The 21,297-nt window shown below is 44.5% G+C and overlaps 1 protein-coding gene across 2 annotated transcripts in view; it reads right to left on the bottom strand.

Annotated features, from left to right (window-relative positions):
* ror1 (receptor tyrosine kinase-like orphan receptor 1) overlaps positions 1-21,297 on the bottom strand; it is a 124,084-nt gene that overhangs the window by 26,780 nt on the left and 76,007 nt on the right. The window contains exons 2-4 of one of the 2 annotated variants that reach the window (XM_047588138.1): positions 15,995-16,057; positions 7,409-7,699; positions 7,162-7,195 (exon numbers count right to left, since the gene is read on the bottom strand). In XM_047588138.1, the coding sequence (XP_047444094.1) occupies positions 7,162-7,195; positions 7,409-7,699; positions 15,995-16,057 (388 nt within the window). The remainder of the gene's footprint in view (positions 1-7,161; positions 7,196-7,408; positions 7,700-15,994; positions 16,058-21,297) is intronic. The other variant, XM_047588139.1, reaches the window with a different exon arrangement.

The raw sequence follows: 21,297 nt of genomic DNA, 5'->3' as shown, positions 1-21,297 counted from the left end.
TCACGTTCAATTTGCAGGAAGTACGCAGCCAAAATAAGAAAGTGCCACGATAAATATTGTTGGGGAGCTGCGGAGAATGCGGGTGAAAAGCCAATAATCATGAAGCAACGTGTGACACAACAGGCACACGCCATTAGTGAGCGCCTGCGTGTTCTCAATCACTGGAAAGGAATGCTCGCGACCATTCAACTGCGCTATACCGATAAAATAGTGCGTCGACTTTCTGCTGCCAAAGTCAGCTGGAAGATCAGTCGGCGTGTTGGTTTGCCTGCAGGCCTCAGTTTTCAGAGCCATGATGCAAGATACGACTTGGAGTGCCATATCTGTTAAAGATTCCCTAAATAATTATCTCGCTTACTCAATTCCAGTTTCATTTTGGATGCTCTGCTAGTCTTGGCCAAACAAAATCCCTTGACGGTGTCTCTTTATCCGCCCACGTTCACACCTAGGATGCAGCCCCAGTCCGATTGTGTAACTACCCAGCCGGCCATCTTAATAAATCACATTCTAATTACACGGCCATTGTAAGTACAAGCCTTTCCCAACAGCTGCCAGACATGGGATAGTGAAAAGGAGATCAATCAAACTGTTGGGATTGCTACAGAGACGTACTGGAGCGCCCGATACCATCGAGCAAGCCTGCGCAAGCTTCAAGATCAACTCAGTGTGACATCTCCAGGTTATTACACATTTTAGAAGCGGCTTCCTTAAACTAATCTGTCAATCAACGCTCGCACCACTCGGGGCGCAACACACACGCTACAGCTTTTTTTTGTTTTGTTTTTTTTAACTCTTTGATGCTTTCACTGTGTAATTGGATTGCCAGCTCGGGCGAAAGGCAGTTGCAGGCCCCGTGGCCGTTGTCACGTCAGCTCCGAGGTCAGTTTAATCCAGTGTGTTGACAGCTGGCTAATTACAGAGGCATCCGTCGTGTGTTGCTTGGTTTCTTGCCACGTGCGCGCACACCTCCGTCGCGGGGGAAAGTTAAACTGAGCGTGTGTTTGTTCTATATTTCAGTTAAACACAGCTGATTAGAGGAATCATTCCGAGTCGTCAAGTTACCCCCGAACAAGGTCTCAGCTGGAAAATTAATTGCACGCTCACAAAAAGCAAATAAAGATCTTACTGTATTACATGGACGTAGATGTGCGCACAGACTTCTTCACTTCTAAATCTATTCAAGAGCTGTGAAGCGGTTTGAAATGACACATAGCAGTCGTATTTTTTTTTTTTTTTTGCCCGTTGCAGGACAGAACACGCGGAGTGCATCTTTCATCAAACGGCGTTTCATTCTCGACAAAGGTGGATATTTTGAAGCGAGTGACAAGAAGATTGAGCATAAGCAAGGAGCAGGAGGTTTAGAAGCGAGAGAGATCTGTTCTTTGTTAAAGCCGTGTCTACTTTATTCCCGAGTACAGAGCGGACTGACGGGAGAGGAGAGGCACAGCGGAGGGTGAAGAGAGAAGAAGAAGAAAAAAAAAAAGCTGCTATTTTTGTAATTGCTTTTTTTTTTTTTTTTTTTTTTTTGAAAGTCGTGCTGAGAGAAAAGCGGTGGGGGAAAGTTTTGAGAAACTTAAACAGCCTCGACAGCCAGGGTGTAGTGTTATTAATCTTTTCAAACAGCGAGAAAACCCCTCTATTGTAAACACAGACAGAGACTCCGGGATCAGCGGTCGTGTTGCATAAAGTCTGTTTATGGCTGCTGTCAGATTAAAAACGTCTACATCCAGTATATGTCAACATTTTTGGAAAATCTGCTTTTGAAAACTGTAAAAAGAACTGGGGAATAAGCTCGGCTGCTTGGCACCATCAGAAACACGTTGTTACTGCGATATCAACAAATCAACAAATCCTTGGCTGGTTTACGCCAAACAGTAGACGTGAAGAAGTGATTGTGCTTCTGGTCACTATTTGCTCTCCTTTAGCTCTGGTTTGGTCTCCGTCACATATTGAGGAATCGATGTTTAGAAGCTAAATGCTCCTTTTGCGACCCCTCAAAATGAGATGCTAATCTAAGGAACCCGACTGATTGATTGGAGACAAATACGGGCGTAAAGAAAAGGAGCGGCTGCCCTGTCAGAGTGAAGGCCGTGTGCGCGCCCGCCTCTGTTAGGAGTTATTAACTGCCTCTGATCTGAGCTTACAGCTAAACCTCCCGTCGGCTCACACAGCTAATCACACCTGAGCGCCGCCGACCCCGCAGGACCCGGGAATCAAAGAAAAACACGCAGGCCCGAGCGTTAATGGTACCATCCTCCTCTGCCTCCGCTAACACTGTTTTTCTTTCACTCCCTTCTTCACCCTCCCACCCCGCCGTCTCCATCAACCCCCCCTCTCGTGCAAAAAGAAGAAGCATGGCAGCGGCACAGAGGGAGAAAAAGAGAAAAACGAAGAAAGTCGGGGGTCTCGCCTTGGCAGGCGAGCCTTTTTCCCCTCGCCGTGTGTTTGTTCTGGCTCTGTGAAAACATCTCCGAGTAGGGGTGGGGACGGAGAGGGGCGAGGGAGGCGGAGGAAGGAGTGCGGAGCGGAGAACCACTGACACGCTAATCTGCTGCTTAATTAGCGACAACCGCTGATGTGAATGGAGTCGGTTGAGTCTGGAACTAGGAGGTGAGGCTGATGATGAACTGCTGTCTGGTTTGATTTGAGATGGTAGCCTCTCTCTGCCCGAGGCTCACAAGCACCTCCAGAAAATAGATTCACACTCACCGACGGTATCAGCTGCTTTACTTCTCTACAAGGTCTGGATTTAAAGCACGGGTCTGTAACGGCTGCCCGTCCATCGGGACGTCCTCGCTACAGCAAGAGCATGCTTATGGTTGTGTTATGGATTTTGCAGGAATCCATGAAGCACGACCTACTACTTTTTTGGACGGACGCATGCTATCAGCTTCCTCATCGTCTCCAGTCTGCACCTTAAGCCCAGCCGTCTGTATTGACATATTCAGACGCGAGTCTTCTCTCTAATCCTTGGGGAATGAGTGAATGAAATCCTATTCATGGGAATGTTTTTGGTTCGAAGTTTTAGTGCAAAGTCCAAGCTTAAACTTGGCAAATACCTAGAATGATTTAAAAAAGAAAGAGACGAGTTGCCCTTGCAGGGTCACTTTATTTGTCTTTTTTTAACTTGCGATATGAAAACTTAATTCGGACTTGCCTTCACGAGCATTGAGAGCCAGCATATAAGTGGACGCTTAAAATAGCCCTGCAATCTAAAAATGTCTGTCTCATGCTTCAGATTCACCACGATATTTTCACCCCGTCTTTCTCAATCATCCTTGAGCCTTTCCCCTCCTCTTGTATTTCAGACGCGATTTCTCCCCACCTCCGGTTTTAGGTGGCTACACTGAACATGAGCTTGCAGGGCTGCGAGCCGAGACCGCCGGGCTGTCAGCCTTCAGCGGGGCTGCGGTTACTCCCCACAAAGCCTAACCTGCGGCGTATACGTGAACGCGCGCTGCAATGCTGTGCGCGCCACAGAGCGTACACTTCAGCTCAACGTGGAGGGGATGGAAATCAGAGCGAAGCAAAGTCGACACAGAGGACGTGAAGTTCATCCTGTGTTCACGTCCATCAAAGTGGGTGGCAAGAACCCCCGACCCCCCCTCCTAAATATGTTAGCGATGTTTATGGAATTTATACGGATGTCACTCTCTTTGCTACGCTTGGAGTGAGGGATAAACGTCAAGCGTCCGCCGCAGATGCCTGTTCTAAAAGTTTTGGAGCGGAGGTCGGGATGCTTGAACAGCTGCGGGTATGAGGTAAGCGGGCGAAAGGTCGTCCCGTGTCATCATTAGGTGACCCTGTCTCCTTGACGGCTGCCAGCCCAACTTTACAGCTAATAAGCCGGCCGGTGACGCTAATGATGAGCAGCAGTGACGATCGGCCGACCACCACTGCAGCCCTGCCGCTGTCAAAGGAGGCCCCTGTCCGTTTTCATGAAGTCTGTAATGGCTGTAATGACTCAAGGGCCCAGCGCTGGTCTCAGCTTGACTGCAACACTTTCACGAGGAGAAGGTGATGCATTATACCTGCAAAGTGGACGAGAGGAGCTGGACCTCGATGAGTATGGGTGGATATTCCAAACCTGAGGATTAAGTACATATCTACACCGATCAGGCATAACATTATGACTGGCCGATTGTGTAGGTCTCCCTTGTGCCTCTAAAACGGTGCTGTTTTTCCATCTTTTCATGTTTTTTTACATCCTGCAAGGGATGGCTGCTGCCATCAAGGAGTGTCATTGCAACGTGGCAATGGGGGGGGGACTAGTCTAGGTGGGTGGTACGTGCCCAGGTAACATCCACAAATCATCACAAATCATCATTCCATGAATCTTCGTCATATTAACTCCAATGAAAGTTGATCATTTCATCCCCACTTGAAGCAGCCAGTTCAGCTTACATAATTATGGAAAGCAAAATCTCCATAAATCTTATTGTATATTGAGTCTTTTCATCTATTTTTTTGTCTTTTCAGCGTTACAGCTTTGTCAGTGTTGTGCCTTCGTATTCGTCTGCTCCCTGGTTTCAGACCTTGGAAATGGTGAGCGGAAAACTGTTACGCATATTTGTAAAAAATCTGTCTTTGTAAAACAATCTTTTGAATCTTGCCAAAGGGTGCCGTTTTATTCTGAAACTTCAAAACATGCATATTTGCACTTGTGTTGCACAAGTCAGGGCTTTTGGATCCTGTCGTTCCTGGCAGCGTTCTCTCGCCGGTCTGCTTTGAAAATCGGATCCCGGATCCTGAAGGCATGGACGTTTAATCTGTCTATCTATTGGTTACTCTTCGCTGAAGTCCAGTCCAGTCACAGATCGTATTTACCAGGTTCAGCAAGATCGATGGACTGCTAAGCCAGTGACTGACACACCGTTTACAAGGCCTCAAACCTGGAAAGCAAACTAATATGCCAGTAAACTGAAACTTAAACCTGAAAACATTCTTATTTGGTGGAGTTGTGACAGAAAAACTACAATAAAAATAACGTTTACAGAAACATAGAACCTAAGTTTTCAAAACTTGGTTTAGAAATATGCGAACTTCTCATGATCGCAAACCATGTCATGTGTTACGATAGTAACAGTATTAACCCTAACAATACTAACCCTAACCCTAACCACTTCATAACAACTTATCAACATGTAATATTCCCAATATCAGCAGAGCCAAAGTCTCTCTGATTGCTCATTTTAGTGATATTTCCCACGAGGAAGTGCATTGTGATTTCCCTCTGAGCCGACACCTCCGAAACAAGCAATCATTTTGTCGAAAAGGGAAAAATCAAAAGCACGTAAACAAAGCAATGGCAGAAACAGATGTCTGAGAAGGAACCTCGGCGCGCGAGCAGATTTACTAAGTGTCTGATATCCACTCTGCGCCAGCAATTTTGATTCACAGAGCGCCGCACGGAACGTGGCAGCGAGCCTTGCTGTAATGTCACTGGGGAAAATCATCCAGTTCCCACTCCTTTGATCCCAGGAAGACCAATGGAAATGAGAATGTGCACAGAGGTTTATCCAATAACACCAGGGAGATGACCAAACAAAGCAAAGGAAGCTCACCAGACTTAAACTAGATTTTGGTTTGGGCAGCAGCAACGTTCCAGCCTACGATCTGAAAATGCTACAGTGGATTTTTCAGACTTTTGTCAAAAACATTCTGTATCATTCGGCAACATTTGCAGCTCTGAGTTGGTCATGACGGACGGCAGCAGAAACTGGGCAGAAACCGTGGTGAGAGATGTCGGCCATTTTTCGAAACTGGTCGTTTCAGACAGATTTTGGGGACAGTTAATTGGCTAAGCTCACAGGCAGACGGAGCACATTCACTTGTTATTATAATAACTTTATTAGAGCCCTGAAATCAGATTAGTGTCTTATTATTGGCCTGAAATTAAATGAATGCCACAGGGTTTGAATTGAACATGCCATGTCGGGTTTTCTTACAAGAGCTGGATGAAAGCAAATTAATTCAATTTCTCCAGTGCTTTGAGGATCAGTGCGTTAGGTATTTACAGACCCTATGTGTTTGCGTCAATGTCTGCATCAAGCATCAATCAGGGCCTAAAGCAAAGTTCCTGCCCAACAGTCCCATGTTGCCCGTTCCGACTATGGCCTTTGGCAGCCAGGTGGTTAGAGTGGTTAGAGAGGCATGCCTGACTACATGGTCACTGGTTCAGATCCAAGGGGAGGGATCCAAAAACCTGCTGCTGTCACGGTCTTTAAATAATGTTAAAAGTAGGCGTGACTTTTCCTCTGGGGCATGTGTCCTTACCGCAGCCTTGCAGCTGGTTGGTTTGTGTAGCTATGACACACTGAACTGACCAGGCTGGCGTTAAAGCTGTGTCGCAAGCTGAGGCAAAACCTCCCGGTGAGACACATATTTGGAAACCGCTGCAGACATGTCCAAAGATCACTCCAAAACGCTGCATCTATGACTGCATGTAGTACATGTTAGTCGACATTGAGAAAAGTCCTAATTCAGGATGTCCACACAGAATGCACCTATTGATCATGTGGATGTTACTTGGACATGCACTACCCACCTCAGAACCACCTAGACCAGACCAAGCACCACCACCCATTAGCAACAACATCTTTGAACTGGCCTCCAAATGGAATGACCCACAGAGGACCCTCCCCTCAACTCTCATAAGTCTTATAGGTCCCCTTATAGGACCCTCAGAAGGCCCATGTCCATCCTCTGATGAGTCACAACTGCATTGGAGGCACAAGGGAGATCTTCACAATATTAGGAAGGTGGTCATAATGTTATGCCTGATCGGTGTATGCATATTCTTTGTGGACTTCCAAAATATAGTCTTATCTAGTGGGCTCACTAAATGCATTTACAGCGTGTCTGCGTGCTGTGGAAAGTAGAAAGTGTTAATTGTCCATTTACTGAACTGTGTCTTTTCTCTAGTGTACTTAAAATCGCTCGTTTTCTAACGTATGTTAGAGCTCCGCAGGACTCACAAATCGCTCTGCAAATTCTCAACTGCAACAATCTGTGAAACGAGAGGCTGCCATCGGTTGACATCTGTGTGTGAGATCTGCTCACAGATCCCTTCTCCGAGGCCGCTCCCTGTTATTGTATTCTGATAAATACAGTACGAAAAGACTGACAGAGAGACAAATGGATAGTGGAAAAGCAACTTACGTCGGCCTTCCTGTCACGAGCGTAGGGTGCGGATCTGGAAAAGAAGACAAGGGGATTTTTTTTTTTTACTACAGGATAAACAATATTGCTCCCAGATTGCTCTCTGTGCAAGCAGCCAGCTACAAGAGGAACCAGCTGCTACGAGGAAAGAGGCGAACGGGGACGTTCGCCACGGTAATTGCACCTGTACATTACTGAATGCTCGGTTTTAAATGCCGCTCTTTCAACCACTTGAACATCCCCTTACCAAATTTGACAAACAGCACTCCTGTTGTGGACACGGTGCCCTGGGTGTTGGTGGCCACGCACTGGAAGTAGCCTGTGTCGGTGGTGTCCAGGTTACGGATGCGGAGGCGCGACCCGTACACCATGGACCGGTAGGAGACCCGGCGCGGCTCCTGAACCACGGGCGCGTCGTTCTTCAGCCAGCGCACGGTGGGCGTCGGGTTGCCGGACACGCGGCAGAAAAGCTCCGCCGTGTGGCCCAAAGATGTGGTTATGTTGTTCATGGGGTTTTCGAGGCGGATGAAGAAGGGTCCTGGAAGACACGAGAGATAGATGGAATGAAAGGAACGAACCCAACAGAGATGGAAAAAAAAGAAAAGAAAATCACGAATGAGAAACAAAAATGGAGGGAAGACGTTGTACTAAACAATGCCAAGAATAAAAAGACATAAATCAAACAACACTTACTGTACTACATCCGAGCCAGATATTAAATAAAACATGCTGCTGTTTGAAAAAATGTGGTAAAACAACCCAGTATATTCACACGCCCATATTCAGAGGCTGGTTTTGGAAGTTATTTTGCGGTTGCCACTGTCGTAACACCTAATTTCACTTTTCGTCGGGGCAGCGCGAAGCCAGAGGAGCGTAATTCCCCCGGTGCGGTGCAGCGAGCGTTGTGTTGGAAAAGACAATGAAAGAGATTTTTGCGCGATTAACTCAAGGTACCCCACTTCTCTGCGAGGTGGTCAGGAAAAAAAAAAAACCTGGAAGGGCCCACCTAAGAGTTTAATGTGCAGGGAAAACATCGGTGTTAATGTCATGAAAAACCTCTGGAAAGTAACCTCAACCCCAAAACCCATCTTAGGTATGCAGAAATGCTCGGAGTTACACAAACCTGCCAAAACAAACGAAGGAGGGAGAGCACGTACGGGGGGATCTCGGACGATCGCCGATGTGTGAATAGGGAGGTTGATGATTAAAAATAGACGCACACACTCTCACTTATTCAAAGCACACCCGCGGATTTTCACAGTTTTCAGGTGTATCTCATGTAAATTAATTGCGAGGAAAGTTATCAGGAATGCAGAATTACAGAGTTGTTTAACATTTGACTACCAAACACATTGTAAAGCTGCCAGGTCTTGCTTCCTCACAGGAATTTTCCAGACCATGGCTGTCTACTGCAACGCCGGCTCCGGCTTGTTCTCTCCAAAAAAAACTGATCAGGCATAACATTAAGACCACCTTCCTAATATTGTATAGGTTCTCCCTTGTGCCTCCAGAACAGCTGGTGAATTTGGAGCCGAGGTCGACACCTTGTGCTGTTTTTTCACGTTGAGTTGTTCCTAAACTGTTTGGGGTGACTGCTGCTATCAAAGATTAACGCAGCAATGTGGTACTGACAAGTGTGTGACAGTATGAGGCGGCTCCCACCGTCCACCGCCCTCCCACCTCAACTCTCCCTCCCTCCTCACCCACTTTTCATCCGTCCTTTCTTTCTCGACATACTGTACACAGCCGCCCTATCTTATTTGTACAATCTCGTCTGTCCGCATCACGCCGCCAGAACAGAAAACCTCTGGCGGGGGGAATATTAAGTCATATGGAACAATGTTGAAATTTCGCCGGATACCACTGCTTCTTATATTTACTCCTCCACTCCAAGCGTACCGCTCACTTGTAGATATAAAAAGCACATCTCACTTAGGCGTGTGTGTGGGAGAGCTGCTCTTGCATTACATCATATAGACACAGTGCATAAGAAGCAAGGTTTGCAGTAAACTGTGAACCTTTTTTTCCCCCCCTGATGTTTTTTTTAACCTGGCTGCGGTAAATGAGCTACAAGAGGCCAAAAGAAAGGAATTACCGGGTGCAGCAATTTCTGCAGTAAATTTGTGTCACTCGTTTGTTTTTATCGCTTGTTTACTTGGCTACTTTTCCATTTTGCTTCGCTTTTCAATTCAATTTGTCGGGTCTGATTATGGAAGTATTTGTAATCACTTTAAATGTCAGGAGGCAGCCATAAAAATACTGAGGTGGCGTGCGAGATTCCTTCTCTATTAAGGGCGGTTTCACGCACATCAAGTAACGATATTTTCTCGTTATGTTTTACTCCAAGCTGAATTTATAGTGTTAGACTTCTCACGTGTGCACAAGGTCAAAAAAGGTGTGCCATGACCTCAAGTGTTGGGTGATCTATTTTTACTATGTAGTGAAAGTCCATAATCCAGACAGCTGTTTATAAGAATGTATTTTTGAGTAGTTGGTTAATCAAATGTTATTATCCATCTAAGGAGCATCCCTCAGAAGAAAGAACACCAAGTTAAATGCATGCTGGATCAGCTTGAGGTACATCATTTAGCTGAATACAGCCATCAGGTGGAGTAAACAACATTGTCCATCTTGTGACAATACAATGTTCTGCTGAGAAACTTCATTTGTGTGGATGTTACTTATACATGAACCACCCACTCAGACTAGACCAGACCAGACACCCCCAACTCACAGCACTCAATGGCAGTAGCCACACAGGAACGCACACAACAAAAACAATTTAAGAACAACTCAAACAACAAGTTGAACAGCACAAGGTGCTGACCTGGCCTCCAAATTCACTGGTTTCCCAAAATGATCAACTTTCTGTGGGGTGATCCACCATAGAGGCCCCTCCACTCAACCCACGGGACCCAAAAGACCCCCACTAACAACATCCTGTTACCAGACACCACAGGACAGAAGGCCTCAGAAAGTCCATGTCCATTCTCTGATGAGTCACAACTGTTTTGGAGGCACAAGGGAGACCTACACAACATTAGGAAGGTACCACTTAATCAATAGTCACTCAATAAACACGTCTTCCAGGACCTGTCTGGCATTTTTTTGTGCTTAATCTGATTCTACTATTCTTGTCACTCTTGACAGGTTTGGGATGTGCACGGATACTCTGTACCATAACTGCAACCAGATTTTGGTGCTTCAATTCAGTCCCACTGAATTTTTTAATTACCTCCAATTTCCCTCCAAGAACTTTATTGTAATTTTGTTAAGGGCAAATAGCAAACTTGTTACAAATGTTTGGGTGTACTTCACGTAAAAAGAAGCAAACTAGGCGACCTCAAAAAGAAAGGGAACACCTGGAATTTGATTCAGCATCTAATGATGCATTTTAATTTATTAGTCTTAGTTGTATTTTTATCATGTAAATCTGTTCAACTTGCACGTCACAAAATGCCTTAAAAATAAAAAGGCACCGTTTTAGTACAAAGTTTGTATGTTCTCCATTCTTTAAGCACCGGCACCGTTTCAAAAGTACCAGTTTGGCACCGATAATGGATAAAACCTTCATGGTACCCATCCCTACATTTACACCTGTTTAATATCTATTATACTTCTGTGAATGAATTTATGATGGACTTCAACAGTAAGTAGAAAAACAAAGCATTAGCAGAGCTCAGCTCTACTGACCAGTTGATGGATCAGTCCTAAAATGTCGTCAGGCAAAACACACAGAATCCGTGAGAATTGCCCCCGACGGTTTAACTGAAAAAATCACAATACGCAAACTTGGACTTTGCATGTGTGTAATATGCAACTGTGATCAGACAAGCTCTGACAAGAAAATGTTACAACAGCCCCTCTATCCCAAGCGTCACATCTGAAAACGTAAACACACACTGAAACTACCATACTCAGGATGCAGTGCTGACAAAAGTCACATAGGGGTGTAAATAAAGGTCGATTCTACTTGTTGACACATTAATCTTAATGAGGGTACATGACAGTTTGTGTGATTGGGCCTCCGTTTTTTTTGGCGCGGGTTGTGTATTTTCATGATGATTTGACTTCTAAACTCTCAACACAAAGTCCTGGGGGTCTGCTGGGAACCTGAGCCTGAGCGCTGCTGTGAATTTAAAGGGGCCAGATCCTGCCTGCATGCTGATGCAACACGTCACCGCTGCAGTCTGTCGAATCTGACTATAAGTTCTAAAAACAAAACAAAACAAAACAAAAACACAAACTTCTGCCTGAAAAGACACCACTGTTTCGCCAAAAGGCAAGCAGGTCAAACACACTGAGTCACTTTATCACCATCTCATTAGTTGAGCTGATGGAAAAGAAAATGGTTTTTGGAGCCGCGTGCACACTTCATTAGCTGTTATAATAACCGACAATAAAGCAGCAGGGAGTACGGTGGGGGCGGGGTAAGAGGGTAAAAGAGAAAAAGAAGAGAGGTGAAGAGGAGAAATAGGAAAGATGTCCTGCCAATGTCTGTCTAACAAAGCCACTCTGTATGTAATTGTCTCGTGGTGAGTGTTGTGGTATTTGGCACCAAGGGCACGTTGAAACTCAAGCCCTCGCCGCCGACTGCCCCTTTAATGTGGCGGGCGACTAAACGGTGCCCTGTCATCAGTGTCGGCATTTTCTCGCAGTAGTTCTGTACAATCAAACGCTCACATGCAGGCACACAAGTGTAAACACACGCACACCCACACGACCGCAACACACACACACACACACACACACACATACATACATGTTCAAAAGTAGCCAGGTTACACAATACCTCTTCAACACACCAACACTGTGTTCGATATGCCAGCGTACGTCTGTGTTCAATAGCGTTCATGCCGTCAGGCTGCGCCGGCCGGGCGTCTCTCAGCAAGACACGGGCCCAGAAACCCGAGCGGCTGCACAGCTAACCAAACACAGTCCGTAGACACGCTGAGGGCCGCGGCACTTCCAGCTACGGCAAAGAGGTGAATTTCATTAAAGCTGGGTCACTCTCCAGCAGAGAGACAGGAAGAAAGGAAGCAAGGGGAAGAAGAAGGAAAAAAAACTTCGAAATGAAATAAAGAAGTGGAGGAAGAATGAAAAGAAAAAAAAAAAGAAAGCCAGCAGGGGAAATGAGTTCAGTAAACTATCATCACCCTTGATTTCAGCCCTGTAATGAACCTCTTTCAGCATGATAACTTCCCGCTACTGATGCGTACTGATAGAGCCACGCTACCTGAATGCTGTCTGTTTGGTCAATCGAAACCATTCCCCGCCTGCAGACAAAACAAGCGGTGCAATCACCATCCATCCATCAGATAAGAAACAGATGCTAGTCCGGGGCTGAGCTCAACATGACACACACATACACACACAGTTGCGCTGTGTTTTCATATTTTATGTTGCGGAAAAATTAAGCCGTCTCTGGGATTTGTTTGGAACCACTCCCCATTGTATTTATGATTTCTTAAACCTTCTTGATTGGCCATAATCATTATCTTCAATAAGCCACTCGATCGCGTCCAGAAACTACCGTCCTACTTCCTTTGCCTGTGTGTTCAGCGATGTCTTCGTGTTTAGTTTTTTTTTTTGCATACACATGCTCTGTTGTGGGGAGGATGTTGTGGGCGGGTTGGCTTCAGAAGAGATGAATTAAGAAAACCATACAAAATAAGAGGGAGCAAAAATAAAGGTCAGTAAAGCCTCGGGTTGAGGATGTTCCAAGTCGGGGTGTCTTCCCGAGGGATTAGGCGGATGTTAGACTGTTCAAGCTCGGGGGAAACTGAGGTGAGATTTGACTGATAACTCTGGGCAACAGTGCCGAGAAAAATATGGATCTGACTCAGTTGTTCCTGCACGGTTGACTGGAGAACAGTGGGCTTTAAATGCTTCCTCTGTTGGGATCTGCTGATCTAAACCTGGGCAACTCTGGGACGCGTGACCGTTCATCGCCACAACATAAATAATTTAGTCTTACTCATCAAAGAAAGGAGGAAACAGGCTGGCAGTGCCGATGTGGAAAAAAATTGAGTGGCATTTTCATCTGCATGTTACATCACCCACATTAAACTTTGATGGGGTTTTGGACCAGGTGGAAGACTTGTTAAATCAGATGGCATATGATACATTGAAAGGCCTTGGACTGTCAAACTTAGGAGACTTTGAGTCTAGTAAAGGATTGTTTGCGAGGGCCTGCATGTAACCAAAAAAACAACAAAAAAACTGATGAATAGTGCACAGGTGCTTGCAATGTGGAGACAAAGATGATACTCAAATATTTTTTTGGTTTTTGTTAGACACACGAAACCCTAACCCTAACCCTAACCGTTTAAGGTAACGTAGTGAGCACAATCGGAGAACTCCTCAAGGGAAAGCGAAGGAAAATGCTGTTCATTCAACCAACCTTGCACTTTTTTTCCTATCGGTCCAGGGATTCCAACTGGTGATCCTCTAATTCTAGGCCTGCTTCTCAAAACAGTAGGCCACAACGTTACTAGGTATTAAGAGCCACGATCCAGCAACATAATGAGCTGACAGTGGTCACGTTGAGTTGCTGTATGTTGTAAAATCAAAGAAGATATTCCAGTGTGTCCTGATTATACATACTGATACACACCAATCAGGCAAAACATTATTCTAATCCTAATATGGGGTAGGTCTCCGTTGTACATCCAAAAAAGTTGTGACTAAACAGAATGGATATGGGCCTTCTGAGGGTGTCCTATGGTGTTGTTTCAGTAAATCTAGGGCTCCACAATTAACTGAATTTTAACTGTAAACGCAATTTTGACTGCTAGTCCGCCAACCACCAGGGGGCAAACATACGGTTCAGGCTTCATTAAGCTGCCTAAATAACAGGCGAGCGCACCTTATTAGCCTCAAGTAACTCAGTGTACAGACGAGAGCGAGTCATCATGTCGAGACAGGTGCACCGTGGTGAGGAGCTAGCGCCTCCAAAGGGACCCAGGTCCATTTTCTGGACTCGTTTTCGATTTAGGGCGAGTGACGTGAAACAACAAGTAATGTGCAAAGAGTGCAGCAGATTTGTGTTTGCCGCCGCAGGGTAACACAACTAATCTGTTCATCTAAAAAAAACATCACAAACCAAATTATGAGGAATGCATAAAGGCCAAAGCTAACGCTGCTTCACTGAATCCCATCCATGTCCATAGCCCTTTGTAAAAAAAAAAATTAAAATATCTTAACTTACTGTGAAAACTTTATACAAAATGTTTTATTTTTAAGCATTGGTTCTACTTTAAAGTTTCATTTTGCACTGAAAACTGTTTGCGTATTGTTTGTTTGAAAGTAGTGCAATAAAAGTACGGATGTACTCCCTAACATGAGGAATAATTGTGATTAATAATCGTGATTACAATCATAATGATCATTTTGGCCATAATCATGCAGCCCTAAGTGCATCCCAGAGATACTCGATCAATTTGGAGTGTAGTGAATTTGGAAGCGATGTCAACACTTTGTACATGTCTAAGCAACGTCCACATTATTACCAGATTCACAAGTCATAACGTTACACCCAATTGGCATATACAACGTTATTAACCTCATATTGCGGGAAAGAAAACTGTTCGACTCAAACGTGAAGGCACAGTGCAGCACCTGGACTGCGTACATGCACACTGCTCGTGAGTTACTGTGCAGTTCTTCCAAGGAGCCAAGCGCCTGAGAGCCCTGCCTTGATTTATCCATTTCATAATTAGCTTTGCGAGATAAAACTCCAGCACTAACAAACAAGCCTGCCAACCAACACACACAGCAACACTTAACAATATTTTCAGCCAGCGCTGCTGGTTAAACAAAATAACTCCTGTCCGTCTCATTTTAGAATTCCTGTCTCCGAGCTGTGGATAATAGTGGGTGTCACTCATAACGCAATATTTCATCAGAGAGTTTTTCCATTACTTAATAGGAGGACAGCAAAGAAACTCGGTAGACTATAAAGGATGAGATTAATGCAACTGTGCATTTGTAAGCTGAGGGAATTTGTAACAGAAATTGGCTAACATGAACATGATGTCAGGTTTTATAGATTATAAAAGTAGACGATTATTCCATTAGTTGGACACGTGTTTTGATTAAGAAACAACCTGAGGGTCCTGTTTGGCAATACGTGGCCTAAGTAAAACAGGAAATAAAGCTGGAGAAATGTAGGAAATTTTCCTACGGGTAAAACGAGATATGCTGAATAGAAGATCTCAAAGAATATGTCCTGGGAAAAGTTCTCTAAAAACCACCCGTTGTGCTGTGATCTGCCACTGCAGCACATATGCAAACTACTGTTCTTACTTCACCTGAACACACTTCCTGTATTTTTCTAAAAGCAGGGTGGAAATGTTTGGCCGAGGTCAGAGGAAAAAAAAGAAATAATACAATTTCTTCCTCACTTTGGATGAAAATACGGTGCAAAGTGTAAAGACACGCACAGAACCAATTCAAGGTGGTTGCTTGAGAGACGAGTGAAAGTAGGTCAGTGGAAATTAGATAAATGCCGAGCACCTGTGGCGAAACTCCCACATGCTGAGTAGATCAATGTGTAACTCATTCCGTCAATTATCCTGCGCAGTGGTTTGCAGTGGGACAACGGGTGTTGACTGGGTGCGCTGCTGAAGGTGACCGTGCGGAGGATGTGTAATTTTTAACACGTCATTGACTGTAATTTCAACAACACATGTGGGGTTACGGCTTAGACCTGCACGTGTTAATTTGCGCTGCGGGCACATCATCATTACGTGGCCCGTAACAGATGTCCTCGCGGGGTTTGTTAAGGAAGCGGTGCCGGTCCCTTACTGGTGGTGTGTGTGCGTGCATTTACCATCGCTAGAAGTGTTCCATGAAGTGGCAGCTAGCACATTGGGGTCTTGCTGAAATTCAGACCCTGTGAACAGAGGAAACGGACAAGACCGTTAGGATGGCTCTGACCATTAATTCCCAAAACACGTTCGGGGGAAACACTGGTGAATAAAATACTTAATCAACAACAGGAGAAAATAACTGCCCAGTGGGAGCTGAGGATTTATTGAAACCACTTAAACCACTTAGTGTGTGTGCAAATGCAAGGTTACATCAAGCAGCTGACAAACAGACACAGGTTTCTGTGAAAATGGGATGTTCCAAAATTATATTTGCCTTAAAGTCAAATAACAAGATATAGAACATTATTATATTATTCATGAAATAATAGACACTTTTGTTTTTTGCAGAACAACAGCAGAGATACTATCGTACGTTTGCTAGTGCAGATCAAAGCTTTGAATGTATAACAGGGAGCCTATCAGCAAGCCATGCGAACCTAATGCTGCGTTATTACCAGCTGACGACAGAGCTGCCCTCTGCTTTTCATTACTGCAGAGAGGGGACAGAAAATGGGCTTCAGCGTCCAGGTTCTGCAGGTCATAGGTGATTCCCATCGAATTAAACAAAAGCCAAACACGTAGTAACCTGACGAAGAACCTGAGGGAGCTTTATCTTTGCTGATTGTCAGGGAACGTACATTATCTCACAATTACAATCAGCTACGATAGAGAGTGTGTGTGTGTGTCTTTGCGCAAGCTGGGATAGTTTAACATGATGAATGAGCAAATGGCCGCCTGCCAGCTAAAAGGGCAAGCACCCTGCAGTCGCGTACACATGCAGAAATGCATGCACGGACATAGCTGCGCACGGAAACTTGTGTGTAACGCTAATACTATAGATAGCGTAGAATGCTATAGATTTTAAAATACAAGTTGCAAATGGTCCTTAATTGACAAGTTGAAATCTTGCCGTTGTGTGCACGGCATGCAGGGTCGGGGACCGCGAGGAGAGAAAGTCTGCAGCCAAACAGGACCGGGAGCCTGACACGGGGTCATACTAATTGGGTGATAATGTGCTGTTTCACACGTGCTCTGTCAGGATGGTAATGACTATGCGGCGGAGCTTGTGAAATGAACTGTGTTAATGAGCAGCGCTCTGGGCCTCTGCACCTGTTAGTGTGGGATCTGGAGGCTTACTGGCAACAGGCTCACAGCAACAGGCTGGCGGCTTTATGAGTTATGGAAGATTGTTTGAGATGTAGCAAAAACCGCAGGGTGGATATACATATTTATTATGCAATTCTGCTAGCATTCACGCGCTGTTTGCAACAGAGGACGACTTATAGGAGGTTCTTAAAATGATAGTATATTATATCAAGTCTGGGCCCCAAGGGGACTCTAAATTGACTTTATGTTTTGCGCGGATAGACTCTAAGAAGCTTCGTGCCCCGTGGATTACAAAGGACAGAGGAGAAGGGACGTCGCAGCTCACTAGCTTCTCTCACTCAAAGCTAGTCAAGTGCAGCCAGGTGAGAGTTCAATAGAAAGAGCTGGACATGGGAAAAGTCAGGGTGGGGGAGGGATGAGAAGAAAACCCTTAAAGTTGTGGCAGGACAAAGGGTGCACAGTCACATTTTTATTGTGTTTGTCAATAAGAAGTTACCCATACATTTTTCTGTACTGTTCTCTCTGTCTCGCTCTTCCACTTCCCTATTGAGGTCACATCTGTTCTGTTTCATTAAGACAATCATCTGGAATATCTGGGACGGATTTTGGAGCAATTTTGAGATTAGCTTTCTAATGTTTCTCAGCCTTGGAGGGGAGGGATCGCGTTTGATAATGACGGCCTACATACAAGCACCTTCACGGTGCTCGTATCGGTTTCGATCATAGACTACAAACATGGACGCGTCCCCACTTCCTTGCATTGGCCAAATCTGACGCTATATTCCTGGGGATATCGGTGGTGCCATCTTGCGACTTTGGAGCCAGAGTCTGATCTGTAGCGGTTCGAGAGTGGAGCCAGACGGAGCTGCGATATCAATGACCCCACCACACGTCCTCCAGACTCACTTGTGTTTTTATTTAATTAACATTACGCTCTGCTCCACCTCCACCAGTTACAAGCAAATGTTGGATTATACGCTGAACTTACTTTTAAAAATAGATTTTACATCTACAGAGCAGTTGGCATGACAACTGGTGGTTGCCATTATGTCACATCCTGTTTCAATAGTGTCAAATAACTAACAACAACAACTAACAAAACTTCTACAAAAAAAAATTACTTGAACATGCACCAACATTACTAAACAACTAAAACTACAACTAAAATGACAAACCATTTTGGGAAAAATATTATTTGATGTGTATTTTAGGGTTTTAGTTCAGCCTAAGTCCCATCCGCTAACTTGGAGGAGGTGGAGCTTATAACCTATACTGCAGTCAGTCACCAGGGGGAGCTCTACTTGCTTTAGTTTCACTTCAGAGCGGCAGTTCCTTTGTCCGTATTTATACCGTCTATGGTTTAAATTGATGGTTCAGGCCACTGATTTGATCATAATTCTGATGGTTACACTGGATCTCCAAATTATATTATATAAGCCTTTGCTGTCAGCATGAAGGACAGAAAATGATAAAATACCAAGTTTAAATTATAAAAAAAAGAGAAGAAATAAATGTTTAAGCATTTAAATATTCATTAATACGTCAAGGTTTTAAACCATACCCAGCCTTTTCCTCAATCTTTATCAGTCACAAATGGTTATAGCTTCACATTAAACAAACGCAAAACTGTTGATTTGTATAAAGCCCTGAAAATGTGTAATCATATTAACTGATTAGAGCCTACTGCACATGCAAGTGTATTACTTGATTCAGCTACACTGCAAAATACAAACAGCTGACATCTAGTTCGAGGTGCCTCGAACTAGATGTCAGCTGTTTGTATTGCAGCTAACTCGATACGTCCTGTTTGTGGTTCACGCTCAAAACAGCTGAAATTCCCACTTGATATTGTTGTCAGTTTGACTGCAGTGTTGGGTGATCTCTCCTTTCAAGAGCTTTAGCTGCCTCTGTGCTGTTTCTCAATTTTTCCATTTCGAAAAGCGCTCCTCAGCTTCTCAGAACATTGATTCCACTTGGTTTTTAGTACCTCGGTGAATCTCATTTAACAGTATTGCCCCTTTAAGTACCTTCAAAGACGAGCAATAAATCTGGAAAGTAGAGCCGTGAACATAATTTCATACCATGTCCATAGCGATATGTTAAAACTGGATGAGGTACAAGTTTCCCTTCTTAACCCTTCCTGGTGTGGCACATATCGTACAGCCGAAAGCTCTGGAAACCTCCGCTCTCACTTGCAGCCACTCCTAGTCGCAAATGCTCCAGTAAATGGTTAACGTGACCGTGAGAAGTCCAGACATCAAAATCTCTCCTCAGAAAGTTTCATGAGAGCAGCCTCTGATCCCAGTCCAGCTGTGTATGTGGCTTACGATGATAAAAACCCGCGCGGGGACGTGAGCTTAACCCCTACAAGGCCCTACGAATTCGGTGTGATTTTCCTGTGACCAACAGCGTATGGGAATTAGTGCAAAACTTCAAACTCGGACCCTTGGGAATGAGGGGAAAAGGGAAAGAGAAACAGAGGGAGCCTTCAAGAGTCAAGCTGAACCAAATCAGAAATGTTCAATTTGAGTGGTTATGCGTAGGAACTAATATGCTGTTATATGGTCTGGGGGCTGTGTTTGGAGCCGGGGTGGTTGGTGTGGTGAGTGAGACTGATGTATGAGCTCTCCCACTCTGTTATTAGGGCCTCTCCCAAGGTCCTCTTCCATCCCTATTAGCTGGAAAACTGACCTAACTCAGGGGTTATCTGGACGAATGGCAAACCCACCATATTCACGGTGCAACTATGTCATATTTCTGCCTCAAAGAGATGAAAGACATACACGATTAGACGTGGAAAACTGGAATGATAGTCGTTTTTTTTCTCCAATTCGTCTTCATTAACTCTCTATTTCCATCCCCAAAGTGTCTATCACTATTCTTCATCACTTTGTTTTTCCATCTTGCGAAAGGAGACGATCCTGCCTCACAAATCCTCAGATTTCCTTTAAAAAATGTTCTGCTCCCTCCTGCGTACTTAAAAAATACTTGCAACTTTTATTTTAACATCTACTCCAATCAGCACTGACAACTTGAATGGTGAATCAATCAGCGAACGCCACTGTGTTGCTGAATGCACACAGACCACGGGCCAAGCACCATCTAGGGCTCAAGCTGCCTTAATGAATTATTAGCGCAATTAGGGAAAAGATTGGAAAACGAGTGGAAAGTTGCAGTCATGGCAATCGGACGTGGACCTGAGTGAATAAGAAAAAAAAATGTCCTGCCAAGGGAAGAGAAGAGAAAGAGAGTTGAACGTTGAGGTATACAAGAAAAGCGAGGGAGGGGAAAGGACTATGGAGGAGTGGAGATAAATAGAGGGAAGGAAAATGTCAAAGCACAGAAAAAAAAAGAGCAAGAGAAACCCCTACATAAACTCTCAGGGAAGGCACTCATAAAATCGAGTTTTTAAGAAGTGGGCTCCTGTCCCACGGAGCTGACTTGCAGGTTTATGTTGGCTGGAAAGTTCATAAACCGTCACTGAGAAAAGATGAAAAAAAAAAAAAATATATCAAGCTGGGCATGCATGGACATCTAGGAGGCTGGTCGACGAGAGAGGTTACAGGATACTTCTTAAGAATCACATACAGTACTGCTGGACATAGACGCCTGCATGTAGCCTATGCCGGTGTGAGCAATTTATACTCATGCATCCAAACACTAGTTGCTGCTGTGTCTTTTTTGTCAGTTGGGCTAATTTTTGTTTCTACTTCCTGCTTCACTTTCAACAATTGCGACTAAAACTTTCGCCAAAATTTCACCGAAGACGAGTCTTACGAATGCTGGTGTCTCAGAACCTCCTCAGGTAATTTTTTCCTCAGTCTTTATTGAACCCAAACAATGAATTCAAATCTGCGGAGATGGTTGAAGCGGCTGTGAAATACTGAAGTGGAAATGCACTACTATCAAGTGGACCAATCACAGCTTTGGACATCCGCAGGGATGTCGGCATGTAAACTGTGGTGTGTGAGGATGTTGTTTGACAGAGTGATTTTGAATGTCTGCTTTTGTCTTCTCATCACGTTAAATAGGAATTTCTGACCAGTGGAATAACAACCTGAAATCATATCCTTTAGAGACAGATGGAAGAGAGAGATAAAGCTTGGAGAAGGATGAGTATTTGTGCATGAGTGGGTGTTGTTACAGCTGCACCTGT

This window comes from Mugil cephalus, chromosome 6 (genome assembly GCF_022458985.1).
Source record: "Mugil cephalus isolate CIBA_MC_2020 chromosome 6, CIBA_Mcephalus_1.1, whole genome shotgun sequence".
Taxonomy (NCBI): Eukaryota; Metazoa; Chordata; class Actinopteri; order Mugiliformes; family Mugilidae; genus Mugil; species Mugil cephalus.
Note: the sequence above shows the minus strand (reverse complement) of the source record. Positions and strands in the feature narration are given on the sequence as shown.